The sequence below is a fragment of the Syngnathus scovelli genome, chromosome 4 (genome assembly GCF_024217435.2).
Source record: "Syngnathus scovelli strain Florida chromosome 4, RoL_Ssco_1.2, whole genome shotgun sequence".
NCBI classification, from domain to species: domain Eukaryota; kingdom Metazoa; phylum Chordata; class Actinopteri; order Syngnathiformes; family Syngnathidae; genus Syngnathus; species Syngnathus scovelli.
Genome location: NC_090850.1, coordinates 1,928,891 through 1,950,146, shown reverse-complemented (window position 1 = coordinate 1,950,146; position 21,256 = coordinate 1,928,891). Strand labels below are relative to the sequence as shown.

The 21,256-nt window shown below is 43.7% G+C and overlaps 1 protein-coding gene across 2 annotated transcripts in view; it reads right to left on the bottom strand.

Annotated features, from left to right (window-relative positions):
• LOC125966882 (transmembrane channel-like protein 3) overlaps nucleotides 1–15,112 on the bottom strand; it is a 96,607-nt gene extending 81,495 nt beyond the window's left edge. Inside the window, exons 1-3 of one of the 2 annotated variants that reach the window (XM_049717397.2) lie at nucleotides 14,892–15,112; nucleotides 12,669–12,815; nucleotides 2,636–2,711 (exon numbers count right to left, since the gene is read on the bottom strand). In XM_049717397.2, the coding sequence (XP_049573354.1) occupies nucleotides 2,636–2,711; nucleotides 12,669–12,815; nucleotides 14,892–15,013 (345 nt within the window). In that variant the 5' untranslated portion in view covers nucleotides 15,014–15,112. The remainder of the gene's footprint in view (nucleotides 1–2,635; nucleotides 2,712–12,668; nucleotides 12,816–14,891) is intronic. The other variant, XM_049717395.2, reaches the window with a different exon arrangement.
• Between the last annotated feature and the right edge of the window lie 6,144 nt (nucleotides 15,113–21,256).

Genomic DNA, 21,256 nt, shown 5'->3' with positions numbered 1-21,256 from the left:
CAAGGCCCCAAACCTTTTCATTTTTTTTTCTGTTTTGCCTTCTTTTTCCAAAACAATCAAATACTCCTGAATTGGGAATTTGGAGCATGTCCTTCGGGACTTGGAACTTACAGCAAGGATAGTTCATAATTCAACTATCATGCTGAGAACCAAGCTTACGTTTTAAAAACTATCGATCCATTTTCTGAACCGCTACTCTTCACAAGTATTGCGGGCATGCTAGAGTCTATCCCAGCTGACTTCAGGCAGTAGGCGGGGACAAACTGGTTGCCAGCCAATTGCAGGGCACAATAGACGAACAACCATCCGCAGTTACATTCACTCCAATGGGCAATTTGGAGTAGGGAGAGGGAGGAGCACATGCAAACTCCACATAAGAGGGCAAAACCCAAAACCTCTGGACTGTGAGGCAGCGTGCTAACCAGTCAACCACCATTCCACCCCTGTAAAATAACTATTTGATGTAATTTTCTTTTTTTTTAGGCATTAAGACCGTACACTTGCATGACCTGCGTGACGGTGGCTCCCCCACCACACGCAAATTTTAAAGCTTACGTATCACGTTTATAAATTCTTCCGTTTTAAGTTTTACTCATTTAGTTGTAACTTATATAAAGTGGAACAATGATGCTTTTGTCTGAATTCCTCGTTTGGATAACATCACAGGTCCCTCTTTTATACTTGTTCTGAGGTGCGGCTCAGCCCAAGCCGTTTTGGTGCGGTCTCTTTAAATGCAAATGAATACTTTACATCCCACTCCCTCCAGGACACCAGATATGCACCTCCCTTTCCGGTCAGACATATTTGTAGTTTTTTAGCTGAGGTAGCGTTTACTGACGCAGCAAACTTTTTGATTGATTAAGAGATGTCAACGGCAGATGACTTGTCCATACATAGATCACATGTAACAAAATAAATCCCCTCACAATATTTATCAACATGTCTTGTAAACAAGCACTGCAGTCAAGTTAACAGTAAGCTAATTCTAGCATTAGCGAGAAGCTAACGATTGCATTCAACAAATTCTGTTCCCCAAGAATAATACAGCACCTTCGATGCAATTCTCCTGATAAAACTACTCAAAATACACCCACATAAGGTGAAAACAGAGCGCACAGCTCTAAAATCAGCAGAAAGCTATGAAAACTGTTGCATCATAGTCACGCAATAATATGGAAATGAAATGCAGTTTATTATTTTTGTGTCATCTCATGCTTACCCCTTTACTGTGTCCGTCGTTTCCATAGATTGAAGAAAATGAACCATCAACGAAACAAAGTCTTTCAGTGAATCCTTCTCGATACTGACAAAACAATTCTGAGACACTCGTCCTTGAACAAGCAGGACTTTGCCCACAGATGTGGGAACACTGCTTGAAAAATGAAATTTGACCAGGCACTTCTTTGAGGTTCCGATGCTGGAGGACGATGCAATGAATTGTGTGGATTGATGCATCCAACAATTGAACATTTTGATCTCTCCATTTCAGCATCCTTGAGTTGTTTGGACTACAAAAGTCTCACCGAGTTATAAACTAGGTGGATTTGTTTTAAACATGGCAAAATAAATATGTTCTTGGTTGCAGATATATAGTATTAAAATGGTTAAAAAATATCGCAGAATCTACTTCTGTTTCCAGTTTTCCGCTTATCCGCCATGTTTATTACTTGGATTTTTGTTTGTCAACACCCATTACCTTGTTTGGTTTGTCCCGCCTCAACGGATGTAATGTAATAGATAAAAAAATGTCATAGAAAATGAAGAAATCTGAACAGAGTAAAAAATACCCCCCCAAAATGATCATAACAGTATCTCTGTAGCACCTGGAGGGTTATATTACACTTTTCTACACTCCTGGATACTCCAGATTACAAGAGAATGATTCTAAAAGCGAAAAAAGTTGATCTTCCATGATACGTGTCCTTTAAGGGAAATGGTCTGTTTCGTTTGTGCTACGTATGTGCTGATTTTTGCTGCAGCACAAACACGGCACAAACGAAACAGACTATTTCCCTTAAATTTTGCGTGGAGTGGGGGGCCAGCTTCACGCTATACGCCTCACACACGCGCACCCAGAAAACAATAACTATTTTATATCGCATAATTGAACTGCTCATTGCTTCAGCCTTCTTCCATAATCCTGCCACTTTGGCCTTCAAACAAGGATCTAGTCTCCGTGCTGGATCCTTCACTCTAGCTTTAAAATCTCACCACATCACTGACAGCTCTCATCACAATCACAAACGACCTTGCCATTTCTGCTGACTCAGGAAATAGGACAATTATCCACTATCCATCCTCGTCTTCAGCTCTTTTCTGGGCCACTTCAATACCTTTTTTCAAACGAAAACAGTTTGTCCACAATTTTAGCTTCAGGTCCACTTTTGTGGCAGTTAATCAAGGCATATAACAAACTAACATGATCTTGTGTCCTGTTTCTAGTTTTCTTCCTAGTTATTTTTACAAGTTTGATCTGAACAGGGATTGTGCCTGTGACCACATGATTTCATTTTTAGAATGCTTGGTGCAGCACATCATTGGCAAGTTAATTTTGACCACAAATGTACAGCTCTTCATTACAGAAATAAAAAAATGACATGGTTTTGATAGAAGTCATACTAGTTTGTATACATACATCAGCTCCTGCTGTCTGATAGCCCCTGGTCCTTGTTAGGCGTCCCTCATACTTCAGAACTATCTCTCTGGCATGCCTGGAATACAAAATAATGGCCATTGAGCCTTTGAAAATACAACTGTTACATCCAAGAATAATGCTAGAATAATGTCTGAATGCCTATACCAAATATACATTCAGACATGTCCACGGTTTACGACGACCTCAAGTTACGTTTAGTGTTTACGACATACAGTCAAACCTCGGTTTTCGAACGTCCCGGTTCTCGAAAAAATCGGAATTCGAACGGAAAATTCGAGATTTTTTTTACTTCGGTTGTCGAACAAAAATTCGGAGGTCAAACCTCGCAAGATGAGCCGAGCGGACCCGAGAAAACCCGACCGCGCGGCCCGGGTGCCGACTGAGTTTGTTCGTTGTTATTGTATTTTCGTTACTTTGAGATTTGTAATCATGCCTCCAAAGAAAGCAAGTGGGAGCAGTAAAGCCATCCTAAAACACAAAGACGCTCTTAAAGCAATGCGACAGTGAGCGCCTGGCGCGCTGCGGTCGTGCGATTGGACCAAATTAAGCTCCCTGCGCACTGAGGTCCACTTAAATTTTGGAAAGTACATCAGGATTTTAAAAATATTTTCTAAACTTCAGCGACGGCTCTGTCACAATAATGCGACCAGCGCGGTGCAGTTGCGCGTTCGGCGGTGCGCTGCAGTTGCGCGATCGGACAAAAATGCGCAAATGAAAAAATGCTTAAAAAAGGCGTTTTTTTTTAGTCTTGGAACGTATTTAAATTTTTTCTATTATTTGTAATGGGAAAAATAGATTCGGAGTTCGAACGATTCACTTCTCGAACCACCTTCTGGAACGGATTGTGGTCGAAAACCGAAGTTTGATGTGCGTCTCATATATAATTTTTTCGTATTTCATCCCATAAAGCCTTTTTTCAACCTAAGTGTTTTTGCGTCGTGTGAGGCGTTTTGAGATTCCTAACACGCACAGAAACTAGTTGGTGCGCATGGCGGAAGAATACACTGCGAGAGAGGCTGTGGACCGAGGAAGATGGCGTTATCAACTCACATAGTATACGTACGCCGTTTTGGACTGTTGCGTCATCTCTCTCTCTCACATATGTTATCATCAACCACAGGAATAAAGGTAAGGAATTGTTTTCTCTTTTTTTATTACTGCACTGTTTCATTTTATTACTGTACCGACGTACACCAAAATTCCATTTACAGATCAACGTCGTAGACTGAGGACCCCCTATATGTCAGAATTCCTATAATTGCGGTTTTATGTATTCGTTCCCTCACTTATTCTTTGGTTTATCCGTCAAGCCATGTTTTATTTGTTTGTTTGTTTATACAAAACTTGTTACAATAATAAAGTTCAAGTCCCCTTGAAGGGTTATTAAAAAAGCCTTATCACGCTGAATGAAATTTTTAGAGCTTATAGCACTGCCAAAGTGGTGTTTTCCTCCGTTCACTCATCTTGGAGTATTCCTGCATATCCCTCCTTTCTAAACAGCTGTCCCCCCCACTCCCAGAAAACAACCGGGTCCTCTCATTGTGACGTTGCAAAATGAGGACCCACCCCCTGCAGAAAAAACATATGCCAATTTTCTCAGAGCAGCTGTCTCTGCAACTAGAGTTGACGTGCGGTTGTTCTAATTTTGGTGCATCAAATAAATTATACAATCATTCCAGGAACCCTCCGCACTGTACTCAAGTACCGTATTTGCCGGTGTACAGGTCGACTCGGTGTATAAGTCGACCCCCTAAAATTCGACGGAAATCTACGATTTTATGATATATCCTTTGTATAAGTCGAGCTCAATTGTTGCATTATATTAAACTTCAAAATTCAATATGCGAAATTTATTGACGAAATGTGTTCAAATTCCGGGAGGCCGTGCGCATGCGGCTGTTTTTAAGCACCGCGGAGGAGATCGCGGAGCCTCATTCGACTTCCAGCGGCCGGCGAGCTCGCGCACGCCGCCCGGCACCAACGGGAGGCCGGAAATAGCTCCAAGCCGAGCGGATCGGCACTTTATAAGCACCGCGGAGGAGATCGCGGAGCCTCATTCGACTTCCAGCGGCCGGCGAGCTCGCGCACCCGCCCGGCACATCCGGGAGGCCGTGCGCACGCGCCAAGTGGCCGAAAATAGCCCCCGCCGAGCGGATCGGCTGTTTATACGCACCGCGGAGGAGATCGCGGAGCCTCATTCGACTTCCAGCGGCCGGCGAGCTCGCGCACCCGCCCGGCACATCCGGGAGGCCGTGCGCACGCGCCAAGTGGCCGAAAATAGCCCCCGCCGAGCGGATCGGCTGTTTCTAAGCACCGCGGAGGAGATCACTGAGCCTCATTCGACTTCCAGCGGGCCGCGCACTCGCGCACGCCGCCCGGCACATCCGGGAGGCCGTGCGCACGCGCCGAGTGCCCGAAAATAGCCCCCGCCGAGCGGATCGGCTGTTTATAAGCACCGCGGAGGAGATCGCTGAGCCTCATTCGACTTCCAGCGGGCCGCGCACTCGCGCACGCCGCCCGACACATCCGGGAGGCCGTGCGCACGCGCCGAGTGGCCGAAAATAGCCCCCGCCGAGCGGATCGGCTGTTTATAAGCACCGCGGAGGAGATCGCTGAGCCTCATTCGACTTCCAGCGGGCCGCGCACTCGCGCATGCCGCCCGGTTCAAATTTTCTAAGTGCAACGCACAATGAGATGCATGAGAAACGGCCTTGGTTACCATCACATTTGAAGCGATGAATACGAAGTTAAATTTTATGACTCGGTGTATAAGTCGAGGTCGATTTTTTTCGGTCGATTTTGGATCGAAAAAGGTCGACCAATACACCGGCAAATACGGTAATTATCAATGCTGTTTTACTGTTTTCTCGAGTCTCCCGACAGATGTGTGTGACTACAGCACAGATAGGGTCTTATGAACCAGTGGGGCATTCCAGAAAGCAGTTTATATGAAAACTCTGAGTAAGTTAACCCTGAAATGAGGGAAACTCTGAGTTATCTGTTCCAGAAAAATAGGTAACTTAAACTCTATGTTAGTTACTGTGCGGACAGTACAGAGGAATCACACTCCTCAGCCTCCCCTTCCAATCAAGATTCGGGATGTTGACGTGCATTTCTCGTCCATTCCTCATTAGTGTTCAGCCAGCAACCATTTTTATATTCCACCGACTATCCCAAGATTGCCTATCTCATAGGCTGTCTCTGGGGCCACAGCAAAAGGGGACAATCAATTACCTGCTTGCTTTATCTATCAGATTGGACAATCGTTTGACAGAATGGGAGAGAGAGTGAGCAGGAAAGCATGAGTTGTCCCCCATAACCACTACCCCTAGGCTCTCCACCATTGCCAGGTCGGAGACCACGGGGCAATCAGCACGCCCACTCCAGATGAGAGCCACTGAGGTTAAAGAAGAACTCATGCAACTCGGCGGCAATCAGCTCACGGCAGCTGAGCAGCAGAGACGTGAGAGGCTTTGTCTCGTGGGCAGTCTTTGGTGGGAGGTCGAAAAGATGGTGGAGGAAAGTCTAGGTTCCAGACAGCACTCCAGAGGGGAAGCCGTATGTGCTACGTCCAGCAGTCAGCTCATGGCAGCAGAGACGTGAGAGGCTTTGTCTCGTGGGCAGTCTTCAGTGGGAGGTCGAAAAGATGTTGGAGGAAGGACTAGGTTCCAGACAGCACTCTAGAGGGGAAGCCATTTGTTCCGGATGTGCTACGTCCATGTTGAAGTGGGTACATACCTCCAAAGTGGCCTGTCACCCGGGAGTTCGTCGGACACTGTTTTTGGTTGCCCAGACATTCTTGTGGCTAGTAATGCGCAAGGACATTGAGGAGTTTATTACAAGCCTGACCAGTTTGTGCCAGCAACAAATCTCACCGTCCTCCACCTGGTCTCCTTCAACCACTGTCTATTCCCTCTCGTCCGTGGTCCCACATGGCGATTCTCAAAGAAAGTAGCTCATCGCAACAAAGCCTACTTTGACGAGCATAAGGTTGATTCAACCTTGAGAGAAGGCAACAGTGTTGGTCAGAATGTCCATCTCAAGGCAAGCATAAGTTAGCTGATCGGTCGGAGGCAGATGTCTGTTGCCCTGAAAAAATGCACGTACCACTGTATGTTGTGAAGCCAGCACCTAAAGGAGGTTGACATAGAACCCATTATCATCATCTTTTGCTACCATGTGGTTTTCTTTCCAGAGTCCCATCTGAAAGTGAGACCAGAACAACAGAAACAGCTCGGCGACCCAGTACTTGTCAGCAAGCACAAAACAACAGCTCTGGTGAAACTGAGAAAAACTCCCAGTCAGACACTGAGAAATATGATTGTTGAAAAATAGTGACAGTTTATGTGCTGGTGGTTTAATCCAGATCACTGTTGTGAGTCCGATTAGAAACTCCAAAAAAGGGTCTTGGGTTTTCTGATGTTTTAATAAGATTGGCAGCCACAGTACAACTTGATGCTTCAGACGACGTCTGAGTGTGTGTGGAGTACTTGCGTGTGTGTGTGTGGTTTTTCTTTACGCACACTGAAGCTGGGTAAACTGCACTCGGCTGAAATAAACAAACGATATGAATAGTCAGAACTCTCAATCTATAGCCACCGTCTTTACTTTCTTTTCCGCCTTTCCTCCTCCAACATACAATGCAGCTCATGCTCCAAGTTCCGCCCCCTTAAAGGAGTCAGTCTCACAGCCCTCTAGTAGCCTTTTCTACAATTGTGGTGTCTACAAGAATTTACAAGTAGAAACCTCGAGGTGTACCCATATACCTTAACCTCTAAAACATCTCCCAGAGAGGACTGCATCAGCATCACTTGAGATGTTGCCCCCTGCTATGCAGGAGATTACAGATGTCTTACCCTAGAGTTGCCCCAGCAGAAAGCTATAACGCCAATTTACTTGGTGAATGGCCTGGTTAAGGTCAAAATACAGCGTATGTATTCAAGCCAGACTCCAAGTTGCTAAAACGGGTCTCTCGTTTTGCCGTTTCTTCCGGAAAGTTTAGTATTCAAGTCAGTCTTTAGTCTCCAAAATCCTACTTTTCACTGCTTGCAATGGCAGATTGTGGTTGATTGTGGATCAATCTGTAGTCTCCTCCTCCGAGGAGTCATCATTCATCAAAGAAGTTTCATCTGAAACCGAGGCTTTAGCAGGGGCATCTCTCTTGTTACGTTTCCCCTTGGGCATTTAGAAGCCAAACGATGTACAAAACAAAATAATCTGTCACACTAGTAAGGTAATTGTGTCAGAGGTAGTTTAAACTGTCCAATGTTATTTTGCAAAAAATATATTTTCAAAAAAGGGTGGCCCAGTTACATGCTTCTACTACCAACGACCAACCGCTACAACTCATCAGCGGTCACTCGTAGTCGAGTATGACTGTCCTCCGTCTTGGTCCTTGTGGGTCTTCAGATGAGTGTGGAGGCCGATCCTGGACCCGATTGTTCTTGTGCAGTGTGGGCAGGTGAAAGTAGTGGTGGTGGTGGGTTTGGGTTGGGCCTGTTTGGTGGATGTTCTCTCCTTTCTGAGTCTGCGCTTGTCTTCTGCAGTATGGTTGAGGTCGTCGTTATAAAGTGCAGCACCCTCACGGACAAGGTTTCTCCATGTCAACCTATTTTTTTGCCATATCTTCCCAAGTTTTAAGGTCCATGGGGAAGATGTCTGCCCGTGAGATGGAGGATAGCAGTAATGAAGATGGAGAACAGCGTTGGAGCAATGACACATCCCTGTTTCACTCCTGTGTCAACCCAAAGGGTTCCGTTTCATCTCCACTGCCACTGAGGACTGCAGCTGACATATTGTCATGTCTCAGTGCTTGGCTGTACTTCTCTGGGCAGCCAATCTTTGCCAGAACCAGCCAGAGTGCTTGACGGTTCACTGAGTCGAAGGCTTTGGTGAGGTCTATGAAGTGTCATGTATAGTGGTAAATCTTGTTCCCTGCATTTTTCTTGGAGTTGACGAGCAATGAAAATCATGTCTGTGGTGCCTCTGTTTGGGCAGAAACCACTTTGAGACTCGGGAAGGATGTTTTCTGCCAGGGGTGTGAGTCTGTTAGCCAAAAGCAGAGCTAGGGCTTTGCTTGTGGTGGACAGAAGAGAAATGCCACGGTAGTTCCCGCAGTCTGCCTTGTCTCCCTTCTTAAAGATGGGGACAACTAGGGCATCCCTAAGTTGTGCAGGGATTTTCTCTTGTTCCCATATTTTGAGAAGCAGGGCATGGATGTGTCTGAAGAGATCGGGTCCGCCTTCCTTCAGGACTTCTGCTGGGATGCCATCAGGGCCGGCCGCCTTGTTGTTCTTCCCAATTGCATCCTGCACCTCTTCCAGGCTGGGTGGTTCTCCCATCTTCTCAATTACGGGCTGTTGAGGGAGTTTTTCAAGGGCCTCCATCTCCGGCGTGGTGTCCCTGTTCAGAAGATCCTCGAAATGCTCTTTCCACCTGTTTGTTATTGCTCCCTTTTCTTTCAGCAGCGTGAACCCATCCTTGGAGTGAAGGGGGGTTAGGGAACGGTAGCTGGGGTCGTATACCGCTCTTGTGGCTTCGAAGAATCCTCTGGTGTCTCCTGAGTCAGCAAGCTGCTGGATCTCCAGAGCCTTCCTCGTCCACCAAAGGTTCTCCAGCCTCCTAACCGTTGATTGGACAGCCACCTTTGCCTTGGCATGGACTACTCTTTTAATCTTGCAATTGATGTTATTTTGCCAGGTGATAAAAGTTTGCCGCTTGATGTCTATGAGGTGTTGGATTTCAATGTCATTTTCATCGTACCAGTCCTGATGTTTCCGCTTTTTCTGACCAAGGATGCTTTTGCTGGAGTCCATGATGGTAAGGAAAGCCTGTCCCAGTGTTCTTCAGCATCATTTGGATACTGCTTGGGCAGGTCCGCACTGAGAGCCGCCTGGAACTGTTGTTGGTAGGTAGTATCACCCAGCCGCTCGACGTTAAGCTTTGGCCGGCTCTGTCTTTTCTGCATCCTTCTTTTCCGCAAAAAGCGGATAGATATGATGGAGCGAATGAGGCGGTGGTCAGTCCAGCAATCACTGGTCATTGCTCTGGTGTTAAGCACGTCAAAACGGTCTTTGGTGCGGACAATGACATAGCAATGGGGTGCCAGTGTTTACTGCAAGGATGCATCCATGATGTTTTGAATGTATTCTTTTGGCGGAAAAGTGTGTTGGTGATGACCAGGTTGTGTTCTGAGCACTTTGTCAGCAGTAGTGTTCCATATGAGTTGATGTTTCCAAACCCTTCTCTTCCCAGCGTGCCTCTCCATAGATGATGGTTCGTCCCACTCTGGCATTGAAGTCTCCAAGTAGGATTATCTTGTCCTCCTTGGGGACTTTCAATAGGATGGTGTCAAGGTCAGCATAGAAGGTCTCCTATACTTCATCCTGTGCATCAAATGTTGGAGCATACACACTAATAACGGTGGCCATTTGACTGCTTGCAAGCATCAGGCGCATGGTCATTAGACGTTCATTGATACCCACAGGGAGTTCATAGAGGTGGTTGATGAGGCTGTTCTTTATGGCAAAGCCCACACCATGGATACGTGGCTCATTTGCAGGCTTTCCCTTCCAAAAGAAAGTGTATCCACCTTTCTCCTCCTTCAGCTGCCTGTCATCAGCTAATCGGGTTTCGGAGAGCGCTGCGATGTCAATCTGGAAGCTCTCTTGAGATAATGGCGGTTGTCCATGAGGGTCCTCACATTCGAGGTTCCAAAGTAGAATTGTAATTTATGTTTCTGGCCGTGTGGTGCTGATCCCTCTGGATGCGGTAGTCCAGACAGGAGTTTCGAGGCAGTTCATTTTTAGAGTACCTTTTCTAACCCCCTCCCCTACTGGGGTGAGCTGAGTGGATCCTAAACAGGGCTGCTCAGTCGTGGGTGCAGCTGCCGAAAAGCTCTTTCTGCCTCAGTCCAAGAGCTTCACGACTGAATCTATTACCCACCGGCTGTGTGCCAGGTTGTGGCTAGCAGCTCCCAGACTACACTGTCCTGCTCCCGTCATCACTTCCTGGTCGCCACAGGACTTTTTCTATCCGGGATGTAAAGTAGGATGGGTTCAATTTCGGGAGGACACCTACGCATGATGTCTTGTAACGTGGGGAGACTCATGCGCCTGCAGCCACCACACGGCCCCTTGGCAGAGGGGGGCCTGGTTCCAATGGCATGGAGAACCACTACGACTGGAGGCCATCCTCTTTTGCAGCCTTCATCCGCCTTCAGTGCTGTTGTGACATCATCATCATTCGCCACACCTGCTGTTGAGGTCTTTTTGGATCGCGCTTTGTCTGGAACTTTCCCCTCGACCTTACCGCCATGGGTGACCCTACCAGGAGCCTAAGCTCCGGACGGCATTGCTCTCAGGTTCATTGGAACACACAAGGTTCTCCACCACGTCAAGGTGACGATCCAGGAGAACACACACACGCGCATGCACACACAAGCACACCTCCAATGCTGTCCCCCGCCCCCCTGTAGTAGATAGCAATGACCATAGGCCATAGTTTGGACAGGACTGTTGTAAATTAGCTGAAAAGGAACATGTAAATATCTTGAATTGAGATGAATTATGTCATGGAATTGTAGCTATCATTTGCAGATATTCGTAATTGCAACAGTGCATGTGTCTGTAATGGCAAATCACATACATTGATTGAAAAAAGTAACAGTATTTTTCTTAGGTGAAATGTATTAAAAATATCTGAAATGGTATTTGTGGATAGCAGAAATATAGTTGTAGTATCCGAATATAGTTGCAGTATCTGTAATTTTCTTCTTGACTGGGTAAAATTGAATTACAGATAGCTGCAAATTTTATCGAGTCGTGCTGTTAAATTTTGAAAGGGTTTGCCATACGCAGGGTGGTCTGGTTTGCACAGCGGATCAGAATTCTCACAAGGACTCAAATTCGTACATACTGTAAATATCCAGATGCCATATCACACCTATCTTGACCGCCCTGTCACGTATCCGTGCATGTGGCTGACTAAAGGCATATATGACAAAATTAAAAAATAGTGTTATTCCGTATATCCATTACTCTGGCAACTGCTACTTTTCCCCCTGGCTTGTGCTGTTTTGGAATTAGTATGCCTGGATTTTATACGGTGTATGTACAGTAAATTATGTTACATTTAGTTTGTTTTTACATCTTCATCAATTGTGTCATTTTAAATTATTGCTTATGTATAAAATTACAACTCATTAAATTCAATCTGTACTTGAATTCAATAGGCGTGGCTTTTTCCACAAGTCGCCACTGTAAGGGCACCCATTTACCCAGTAATGACAGCGAGCTGAGAAGGCTGGTAGCTAGATATTGATCAGTGATAACAAAACAATTATTTCAAACAGGACTGTGGGAAATAAGATAAGGGCTGCAGGTTAATGGTTAGCGCTCTTCTTAAAGAAAATGTGGTTAAATATTACATTGATATAAATGCGGCTGGAAATGTGACAGAGTTGTGGAATAATATATGAGCTATTATTGCAGTGGAAGTGATCCCACACATTCAGCCTGAGATTAAAGGGGGCGTAAAAATGCAGAATTGCTTCCCATACTCGATGGGGGTAATAAACTTGCAGTAATAACAAACTGCCCGTATAAAGCTTCCTATCAAAGGCACATACTCAGCACATCTGAGAAACTCCATCTTTTCAAGCTTCTCTTTGTACTGTCTGCTAGCTACATTTAGTCAAATTTGACAATGAAACCATTTCTATTTGTTTTATTAACCTGGATAAATCAATTAGTAATTACTACATGTTTTAACATGTTTTACATGTTATCTTGCATTTGTCCATTTTCAAAGAGAGTAGCCTCAGACACAATTAGTTGGTTGTGTGTAAATCGTCCAAAAACTATTGTCATATAAGTTAAAGGAGCTGCATCATGCCATTTTAGGCTTTCCACAGTAAATTATTGGTTTTAATTTTCAATTTATGATTATCAAAAAAAAAAATAACTTTTGGGAACTTTAACCCAGATATTAATTTAAAAAGACCATACAGTACTTCAAGACTTTGAGCTTGCGTCTCATTGGCCAGGGTCTTGTCCGAATGTTGGCGATGATCTCCTTCTGATACTGAATGTTCTGGAACATCTCCTCTGGATCATCACTGTCCACCCGTTCATCCACTTCGTCATCTTCGTCAGATGAACTGCAGAGAAGAATAGAGTGGAGTTATACCCAGTTGTTAGTTTGAAACATTCCATTAAAAATACCACTTTGAGGCATTCAGAGTCTCATGTCTGTAGTCTGTACTGCTGGTTCTGTCATGTCTGTCCAGTGTATAACTAAAATTAGAAGTGACAAATCACTTGAGAAATCCATACCTGTTAGGATTTCTGGGATCTGTTTGTGTGTGTGTGTGCGTGTGTGCGTGCATGCGTGCGTGCGTGTGTGTGCGTGCGTGCGTGCGTGCGTGCGTGCGTGCGTTCAATATTGACAGTTATGATTCCTTACATCAATCTAACTTGAGAAAATTCATTTTCAAAATCTAGAATACTTAAAATTAAAGCCACCTTTGACTTACTAAACATATTCATATGTATAGAAAGAATGCATGCACGACTATGCACGGCGGTGGAAAGTTCTGAGCTTCCGATTTGTGTTTATTCAAACCGACCCAGAATCTGGAGGGAAAAAAATCTCATGTTTAAAAATTAAAATCTTAATCTTCTTCATATCTCACTCACACACTCACAGATGTTCCTATAGTGCATGCACCATAAAAAAAACAACAACATTTATCTTAGTTTATATAGGAGCAAATGCCACTTATTATTCCTGCGTAGATTCTCAATCTGATATTACTATGACTATACTCAACAACACAGAACAATTAAGTGACATATCTTGGTTATTTCAGCGATGTCAAACTAATTGTTGTCGCGGGCCGCATCAGTCATAGGTTCCTTCGAAGGGCCATTAGGACTGTCAACCCAAATAAATGTATGAATGTCTAATACTATATACAGCAGGGGTGCCCAAGTCTGGTGCTCGAGAGCCCATATCGAGCCTGTTTTAGGTGCAGCCCTACTACAGCACACCCGATTAAAATGATCAACTCATCAGCAAGCTTTGGAAAAGCCTGATAATGATCCTGATGATTTCAATCAGGTTTGTTGCAGTAGGGATGCATCTAAATCAGCCTGGATAGGGGCTCTTTAGGACCCGACTTAGTATGTATGTATGTCTGGCTTTTGTATGATTTGTCTCCTTGTTGAGTTGGAGGTCAAACATCAGGAAGAGGGTTGACAAAAATTCCGACAGAAGTATAAATTATGACATTTTTGGTGGAACTTAAACGCATCAGCAGTTGCAGCACAACATACGCTATGCAGGCTCCATGCCTGTCCCGATGGAAAAAGAACAATAGCACCGCTCAAGTACCCCTTTTTTGTCACCTTAACGGATCATGGTGCTAATTAAACTGTTGGGGGGACATGTGCCCCCATCCCCAGTGCTATCTATGCCTATGGCTGAGACCACCAACAACAAGCATTCACTGCTGATTCATTATGCAATCTGATATAGAGTATGTATGTTAGGTGCTGAAAAGCAACTGAGCAACCCATTTTACAAAACTCCATTCGGCTGTGGATGTGACCAAGTGATACCACTCAGCATTAGCAGAGGGAGAAAATGAGATTGAAATATTTTACACCAATCTTGTAACATCATAATTTTTATGACTGTCAAACAGAATTTTACTTTCATACACATAGAAGACCGCTTTGAAAATGATATAAATGCATTTGGATTAACCTGATTTGTTAATTTGCAAGCATTACTTTGTTACTTCATGTTACTTTTTATCCTGTTAAAACAATTATTTGGAGACAATAGTGTATATACAATTAAATAAGTACAGTATACTAATTTATCTCATTTCTGCAAACAGCTCTTCATAAATTAGGCTGAATAGCACCCCCCTCCTTAATCGTGATTACTAGAGTAACATTTTCATTTTGTAAGCGATTCACAAGAAGAGGTCCATACGTGTGTAATGTGTGAGGCAAATCAAAGTAAATATGTACCCTCTATTTTTAGTTATTGCTTGCTACTGGTTTATTTGAAGAGATATACCAGAGAAGGAGTTTAATACAATGGGGGAAAACAAGATCATCCATTTATATAGTACACAAAATGGCTTACAGTAGTAGTACTTAGTGGCTAGATTTGGCATATGTCGAATACTCATTGGTGGGAGGACAATTAGGTAATTGCTCACCCCTGGTCTTGATCCTGGTAGGCTGAATAAATCTTTCTGGAATTCTTCCTGACACTCTTGTGCCGCTTGGCTGCAGACAAAGATCTGCTACTTCCAACCAAGGATTCTGAAACTGTGCTCATGTTGTATCTTCTCAGATTGTGTCTGTATGTGTCTGATCTGGAGCCTCACTGAAACATACTCGCCCCAGCAGAAGAACCTAAATGTCCTTTAAAATCAGGCCAATCAGTGACATTCTGAACGCTTAAAGGGCCAGTGCCAACTCTTTCTTGGGTTGTGAAAATTAAATCATCTCAAAACTGGTGCCTGGTGTGTGTTTTTTTTATTATTATTTGTTTCCAACTGAATAGTCTGGTTGTGTTAATCTAACTTTTCAAAAGTCAAAGTGAGGTGTTTGAATTACATGCTCACGTCCGGTATCATCTGGTTCACACATTGTAATAATTCAGTGGGGGGTTGTCCAAAATAATGGAGCCATCTTACTGTGTGTGGGTGTTTCTGTTTGGGGAGTTAGCAGTTTCGCTAGATTTGAATGTAAAGTCACTTTACTAATCCCTCCCTGCTTTGAGTACCACCACTCACTGATGACTGCATGAGTGTGATTCTCAAACATTTCCATTATGAAAGTACCTAGTTAATTGATAGAGAGAAGGCTGTCCAGCTTCAACAAAATAGCAGCACTATCAATACATAAGATAAACAAGTCAATTCATGCTTGCCCAGACCACATCTAATCCCAGCACAGGGTAGACAGTTCTAATACAATGTATCACACATAAAATGTGTACAGTGGGAACCAAAACCCCTGAATCGATGTATTATATTTTTTTAAGTATTCTATTGGGCGGCACAGCTATGGAGATAGGGGGCGGTTTCCAAGTGCCCTCTTCACGGTGCAGATGTGCTTCCTCCATTTCAAAGACTCTCGTGCACAACTGTAGCGGAGCATTTAAAGGGAAAGAAAGGAACTTATTTTAATGTCCATGACTGAAATCAGCTTTGACCAATCCCACAGCGGTGAAAAGCTCCCTCTAACAGATTGGGTCCGACCTGCCTCTGCACAGTTACACGAAGTGCCACAAAATGATTTACGCTGGTAAAAAACATGGCTTGAAGTTTTATTTCGGGGAATGTACAATCAATCAAAAAATAGAGGTGAAAAACGTAATTTGTCGAGTAGAAATGTTCCTTAATTTCTCGTTGCTACTAAATCCTCAGATGCCTGAGGGCTCTTGCTCTATTTTTTTTTTTTTTTTTTTTTGCTCGTCGCATGCTCAATTTTAGCAAATAAAATATGGGCATTTTTTCATGCCTTCTGTCTCTAATTGATTGACTTTCCTTGGGCGTTTATCAAATCAAATTTAGAGGTACAAAATTGGGTCAGAGGGGGATGGGTTTTTTTTCTTTCATTCTCCATGGTGATATATGGTAAACAATTTCATTTACAAAGGACAAATCCAAATTGCATTTTCTATTAAATCATGAACACAATTTTGACTGAAAAATAATTTTATTAGTCCATAACAATAAAAAACAAACACAACCACGCACATTAAGACCTATTGTGCCTCATTTCACACTAATGAAAGTTGTAATATATTTTTTCAACTGACTGTAGGCCAATTTGGCCGAGCAGACAATCAAGAATTGAGTATAATTAATTGAATTGGTTGTTTTAGTATGCATTTATGTGCTGCATTTTACTCACAGCAGTCATTTAATAGCCATATGAGAGGAAAATATTAAACACCTTTGAGATTGCAGCAGAATGACTAGTGTATTGTTAAATCATTGAGACAGTATCAACTGATACTGTACTTGATTCTTACTTTTATACAGTTCCGAATTGGATCTCTTTCTTATACACTTTAATAAAAGGTCAAATGTGCATTTCTGTATAGTTTTTTTCTTCATTTTGTAATGTATTTTATGAGCATTTGTTCCAGTAACATTTTTATAATGAGGGGCAGAAGGATGGCGCTAAAGTGAGACAGTGGAGGCTGGACAGATGTCCTTTATTTAATTGTTGACTGGATGATTAGACTCAGTAGAGCACTTTTGATGCTGATGGCAGGGATAATGTAAAACTTCAGATAAAAAGCTGCCCATGTGAATAGGGGGATTGAACAGAGAACTGTAATAAATGCATTACATGTAAAAGCCTTAAAAATCACAATTAAATCTTTGTACAAGTACATGTCACTATGGATGGAAGTCATTTGCATCATAATTTTGTCTCAAAGTTAAACTTTGACCCGTTTGGCCATTGTGTGCTCCCTCCCATATGGATGTGATTAAGTATATATTCTGTCGCACATACAATGAAAACCTTTTGTAACAATACAATGTAAAGGGTTGTCATTTATAATTACAGACTAACAGTTTCTGCTGTAAGTACAAGTTGTTCAAATTCCTATGAGAGAACAATCCAGTTGGAAATCCATTTGACGGACATTTCACAATATGTTTCTGGATTTTAGTGCTCCAAACATAGAATAGAACATTAAATGGAAAAACAGGCATATATTGATCATTTTTCTTTAAATGTACAGAGTAATTCATGGATAAGTTCATTTTGTATCACTTTGTGAATCAATAAGGCACCAAAGCACTCCGTGAAGAAGACAAAATGGCAGCTTCACAAATATAATGAAAAAATGTGGGTACTGCCTAAAAGCGATGTACTAGATTACGTCAAATTGTGTGTACTGTGTATTTTGTATATCTATGATAAATATTTAATATATGTCCATGAGAATACAATTTTGTATGTAGACATTGAGTAAAGAAAATGAAATCTCCCCAGTTCGTTTTTCTAAATAACATAAAAGGAAAATTATTTAAAAAAATATGATTCTGGAGTCTAATTTTGCGTTGACGCACCTTAGCTTTATTTGCAGTACTTAGCCTTTTACACAAGGAGTTTATAAGGTTGTGCATGAATCAGTAGTGACTCGAATAGTGATGCAAAGCAGTCATTAAATAATAATTTACATTGTAGGATTTGAGTCAAAACCGGAAGTGCCCACTTCCACTACAAACTGCCGATGTATGTATGGCATAGTGAGGATTGGTGCTGTGGCTAAGTGTTCCTTGAGGGTTTGGAATGCGGCCTCTGCCTCCGGGGACCATCTGAAACACATTTGAGGAGAGGGGAGTGCATTTTTACTAACTAATATGCACACAACAAACAACTTTTCATTTTGGAACATGAAATAAAAGCAAAATATTTCATCTTCAATGATAAAGCATTATGGGAGAAGTCATCATTCATGCGCTAAGTCATTTTTTTTCCTTTTTGGCCAGACAAAGGTAAAGTGTTTTCTACTGAATCTGAAAAATAAAACAAAACAACAACAACAACAAAAAAAAACGATCAAATTTAAAGAAATATTCGGAGTGGCAACAACTTGTGTGAAGCGGAGGTGCTTTATTTTTGGATGGATGGATGGATGGATGGATGGATGGATGGATGGATGGATGGATGGATGGATGGATGGATGGATGGATGGATGGATGGATGGATGGATGGATGGATGGATGGATGGATGGATGGATTCGGAGTGGCAACATGTTGTGTGAAGCGGAGGTGCAAATAATGCAGGAGGAGATGCCTGAATTTTGAATTGCTGTATTGAGTGAGCTTTATTTTTATATTTCACTGCTCGCCACTGGCGGAGTTTGTGATCATTAAGTGCCGTCTTTTTTACCTGCCGAGGGAATTTACTGCGATTCTGCTAGTCGCGGTGTACATCCCACCTTCCAACATTGAAAGCGACAGGATCACGGCTCTTAGTGAACTGTACCAGAATGTTACTGAACAACAGACGGAGCACCCTGACGGTTTCACCATCTTCGCTGGGGATTTTAATTATGCTAACCTAAAGGCTGTTTTTCCGAGGCTTCACCAGCATGTTGATTTTCCAACACGTGGTGACAGCTTCCTGGACCTGGTCTACACTACACATAAAGGAGCTTTCAAAGCCACCCCTCTCCCCCATATTGGGCTTTCAGACCATATCACTGTTATGCTTATGCCCGCATACAGACAAAGACTGAAAGTATCCAGGCCGGTTCGCAAGCGGGTAAGGGGCCTGAAGGTGCCTCTGATGCGTTTCGGGACTGCTTTGACGCAACTGACTGGGGAATGTTTAAGCCGGCAGCCACTTGCAACAATCAGACGGACATAGAGGAGTATACTGACTCTGTTTCCTCTTACATCTCGAAGTGCATTGATGATGTGACCCACACAAAATGCATCGGCACTCGGGCTAACTGGAAGCCACGGCTGACAGGGGCTGTCCTCAGGCTGCTGAGGGCCAGGGATAAAGCCTTCAGAGCTGGAGATGAGGCTGGCTTGAGAACAGCGAGGGCCGACCTGTCCCGGAGCATCAAGGAAGCGAAGAGGGCATTCTCTTGCAAGATTACCGCCCACTTTAAAGACAGCAGGGACGCACGGAGCCTATGGCAAGGCATTCAGACCATCACGGACTACAAGCCCGCACCGCAGAGCTGTGAGGGACACATCCATCTGCTCAACGATCTGAACCGCTTCTTTGCTCGCTTCGACGCTCAGAACAGCACTTGCCCGCTGAAGACCCCTCCCCCTCCACACGAGCAGCTCCTGTGCCTCTCTGCCGATAGCGTGAGGAGGACGCTTGCCGCTATCAACACCCGTAAGGCGGTGGGCCCAGACAACATCCCTGGTCGAGCGCTGAAGGACTGCGCTGGGGAGCTGATGGGTATCTTCACGGACATCTTTAACATTTCTCTGCAGCAGGCCATCGTCCCATCATGTTTCAAGGCTGCCACCATCGTGCCTGTGCCGAAGAAACCTGCTCCATCCTGCTTCAATGACTACCGCCCCGTGGCACTGACATCATCATGAAATGCTTTGAGCGGCTTGTCATGGAGCACATCAGGTCCATTCTCCCCCCCCCCCCCCCCCCCCCCCGTCAACAAGACCAAGGAGATTCTTGTTGACTTCCGGAAGGGTCGCACCCAACACCTGCCACTGACCATCGACGGTGCTGTGGTGGAGAGAGTGAGCAGCACCAGATTCCTGGGGGTGCACATCAGTGAGGACCTCTCCTGGACCACCAACACTGCATCACTGGCGAAGAAAGCTCAGCGCCGCCTGTACTTCCTGCGGAAACTCAGGCGAGCAAGTGCTCCTCCGGCCATCATGACCTCATTCTACCGTGGCACCACTGAGAGCGTCCTCTCTAGTTATATCGCTGTGTGGGGTGGTAGCTGCACTGAATGCAACATGAAGGCCCTGCAGCACATAGTGACCACAGCTGGTAAGATGATTGGTGCTTCACTCCCCTCCCTGAAGGACATTTACACCTCCCATCTCACTCGCAAGCCGACCACGATTGTGTGTGATGTGAGTCACCCCGCTCACTCTTTGTTTGATCTTCTGCCCTCTGGGAAGAGGTACAGGAGCCTGCACTCCGGCACCACCAGACTCACCACCAGCTTCATACTCCAGGCTGTTAGGATTCTGAACTCTCTCCCCCCTCCTGCGTAACGTCCTGTAGTTTTGCACTATATTCTGACTGTCTGCTGTATGCACACTTGCTCCATTTTTGCTTCTCTTATTTATCATGTTATTTGTTTATTTATTATTTATTCATCGCTCTTATTTATTCATTGTTTGTGCCTTCTTGTTTTTACTTTTTGTGTTGTTTACTTGTATGTATATTGTGTACTGTGTCTTGTCACCGTGGGATAGTGGGAAACGTAATTTCGTTCTCTTTGTATGTCTTGGCATGTAAAGAAATTGACAATAAAGCAGGCTTTGACTTTGACTTTTTTTATTTTTAACTGTTTTTGTATTGTATTTTTAAATAATACACCTGGCCTAATTGGTTTACTGATGCCACTGACCCTTTTACTTTTGAATTTAATTTATCAAGCACACCACCAATAAAAATGTTGATTTCAAATCTTTTGTTAGTGTATTCAACTAATTAATCATGCACTACAATTTTGAAACGTCGTAAGATTCAAAATCTTTATTTGCTGAAATTTATTACACATGTGGTTAAATTTTGATTAAATAATTACAAACCCTGTAATTATGCAGATTATGTTTTTAAATCACCTGACAGCACAAATACGAACTCTAGATGGCATTTATGGCTGGCACTGATTTATTTACTGGGGGTCCTTGGTTTACGACGGCCTCGAGTTACGTTTTGTGTTCATGACATATCTCACATATTTCATCTCATATATTTAGAGCATTTATTCGACCTAAGTGGTTTTGCGTCGTAAGCGTCGTAAGATTCGTAACGTGGGCGGGAACCTGTTGCTGCGCACGGCAGAAAAATACACTGTGAGAGAGGCTGTGGACCGAG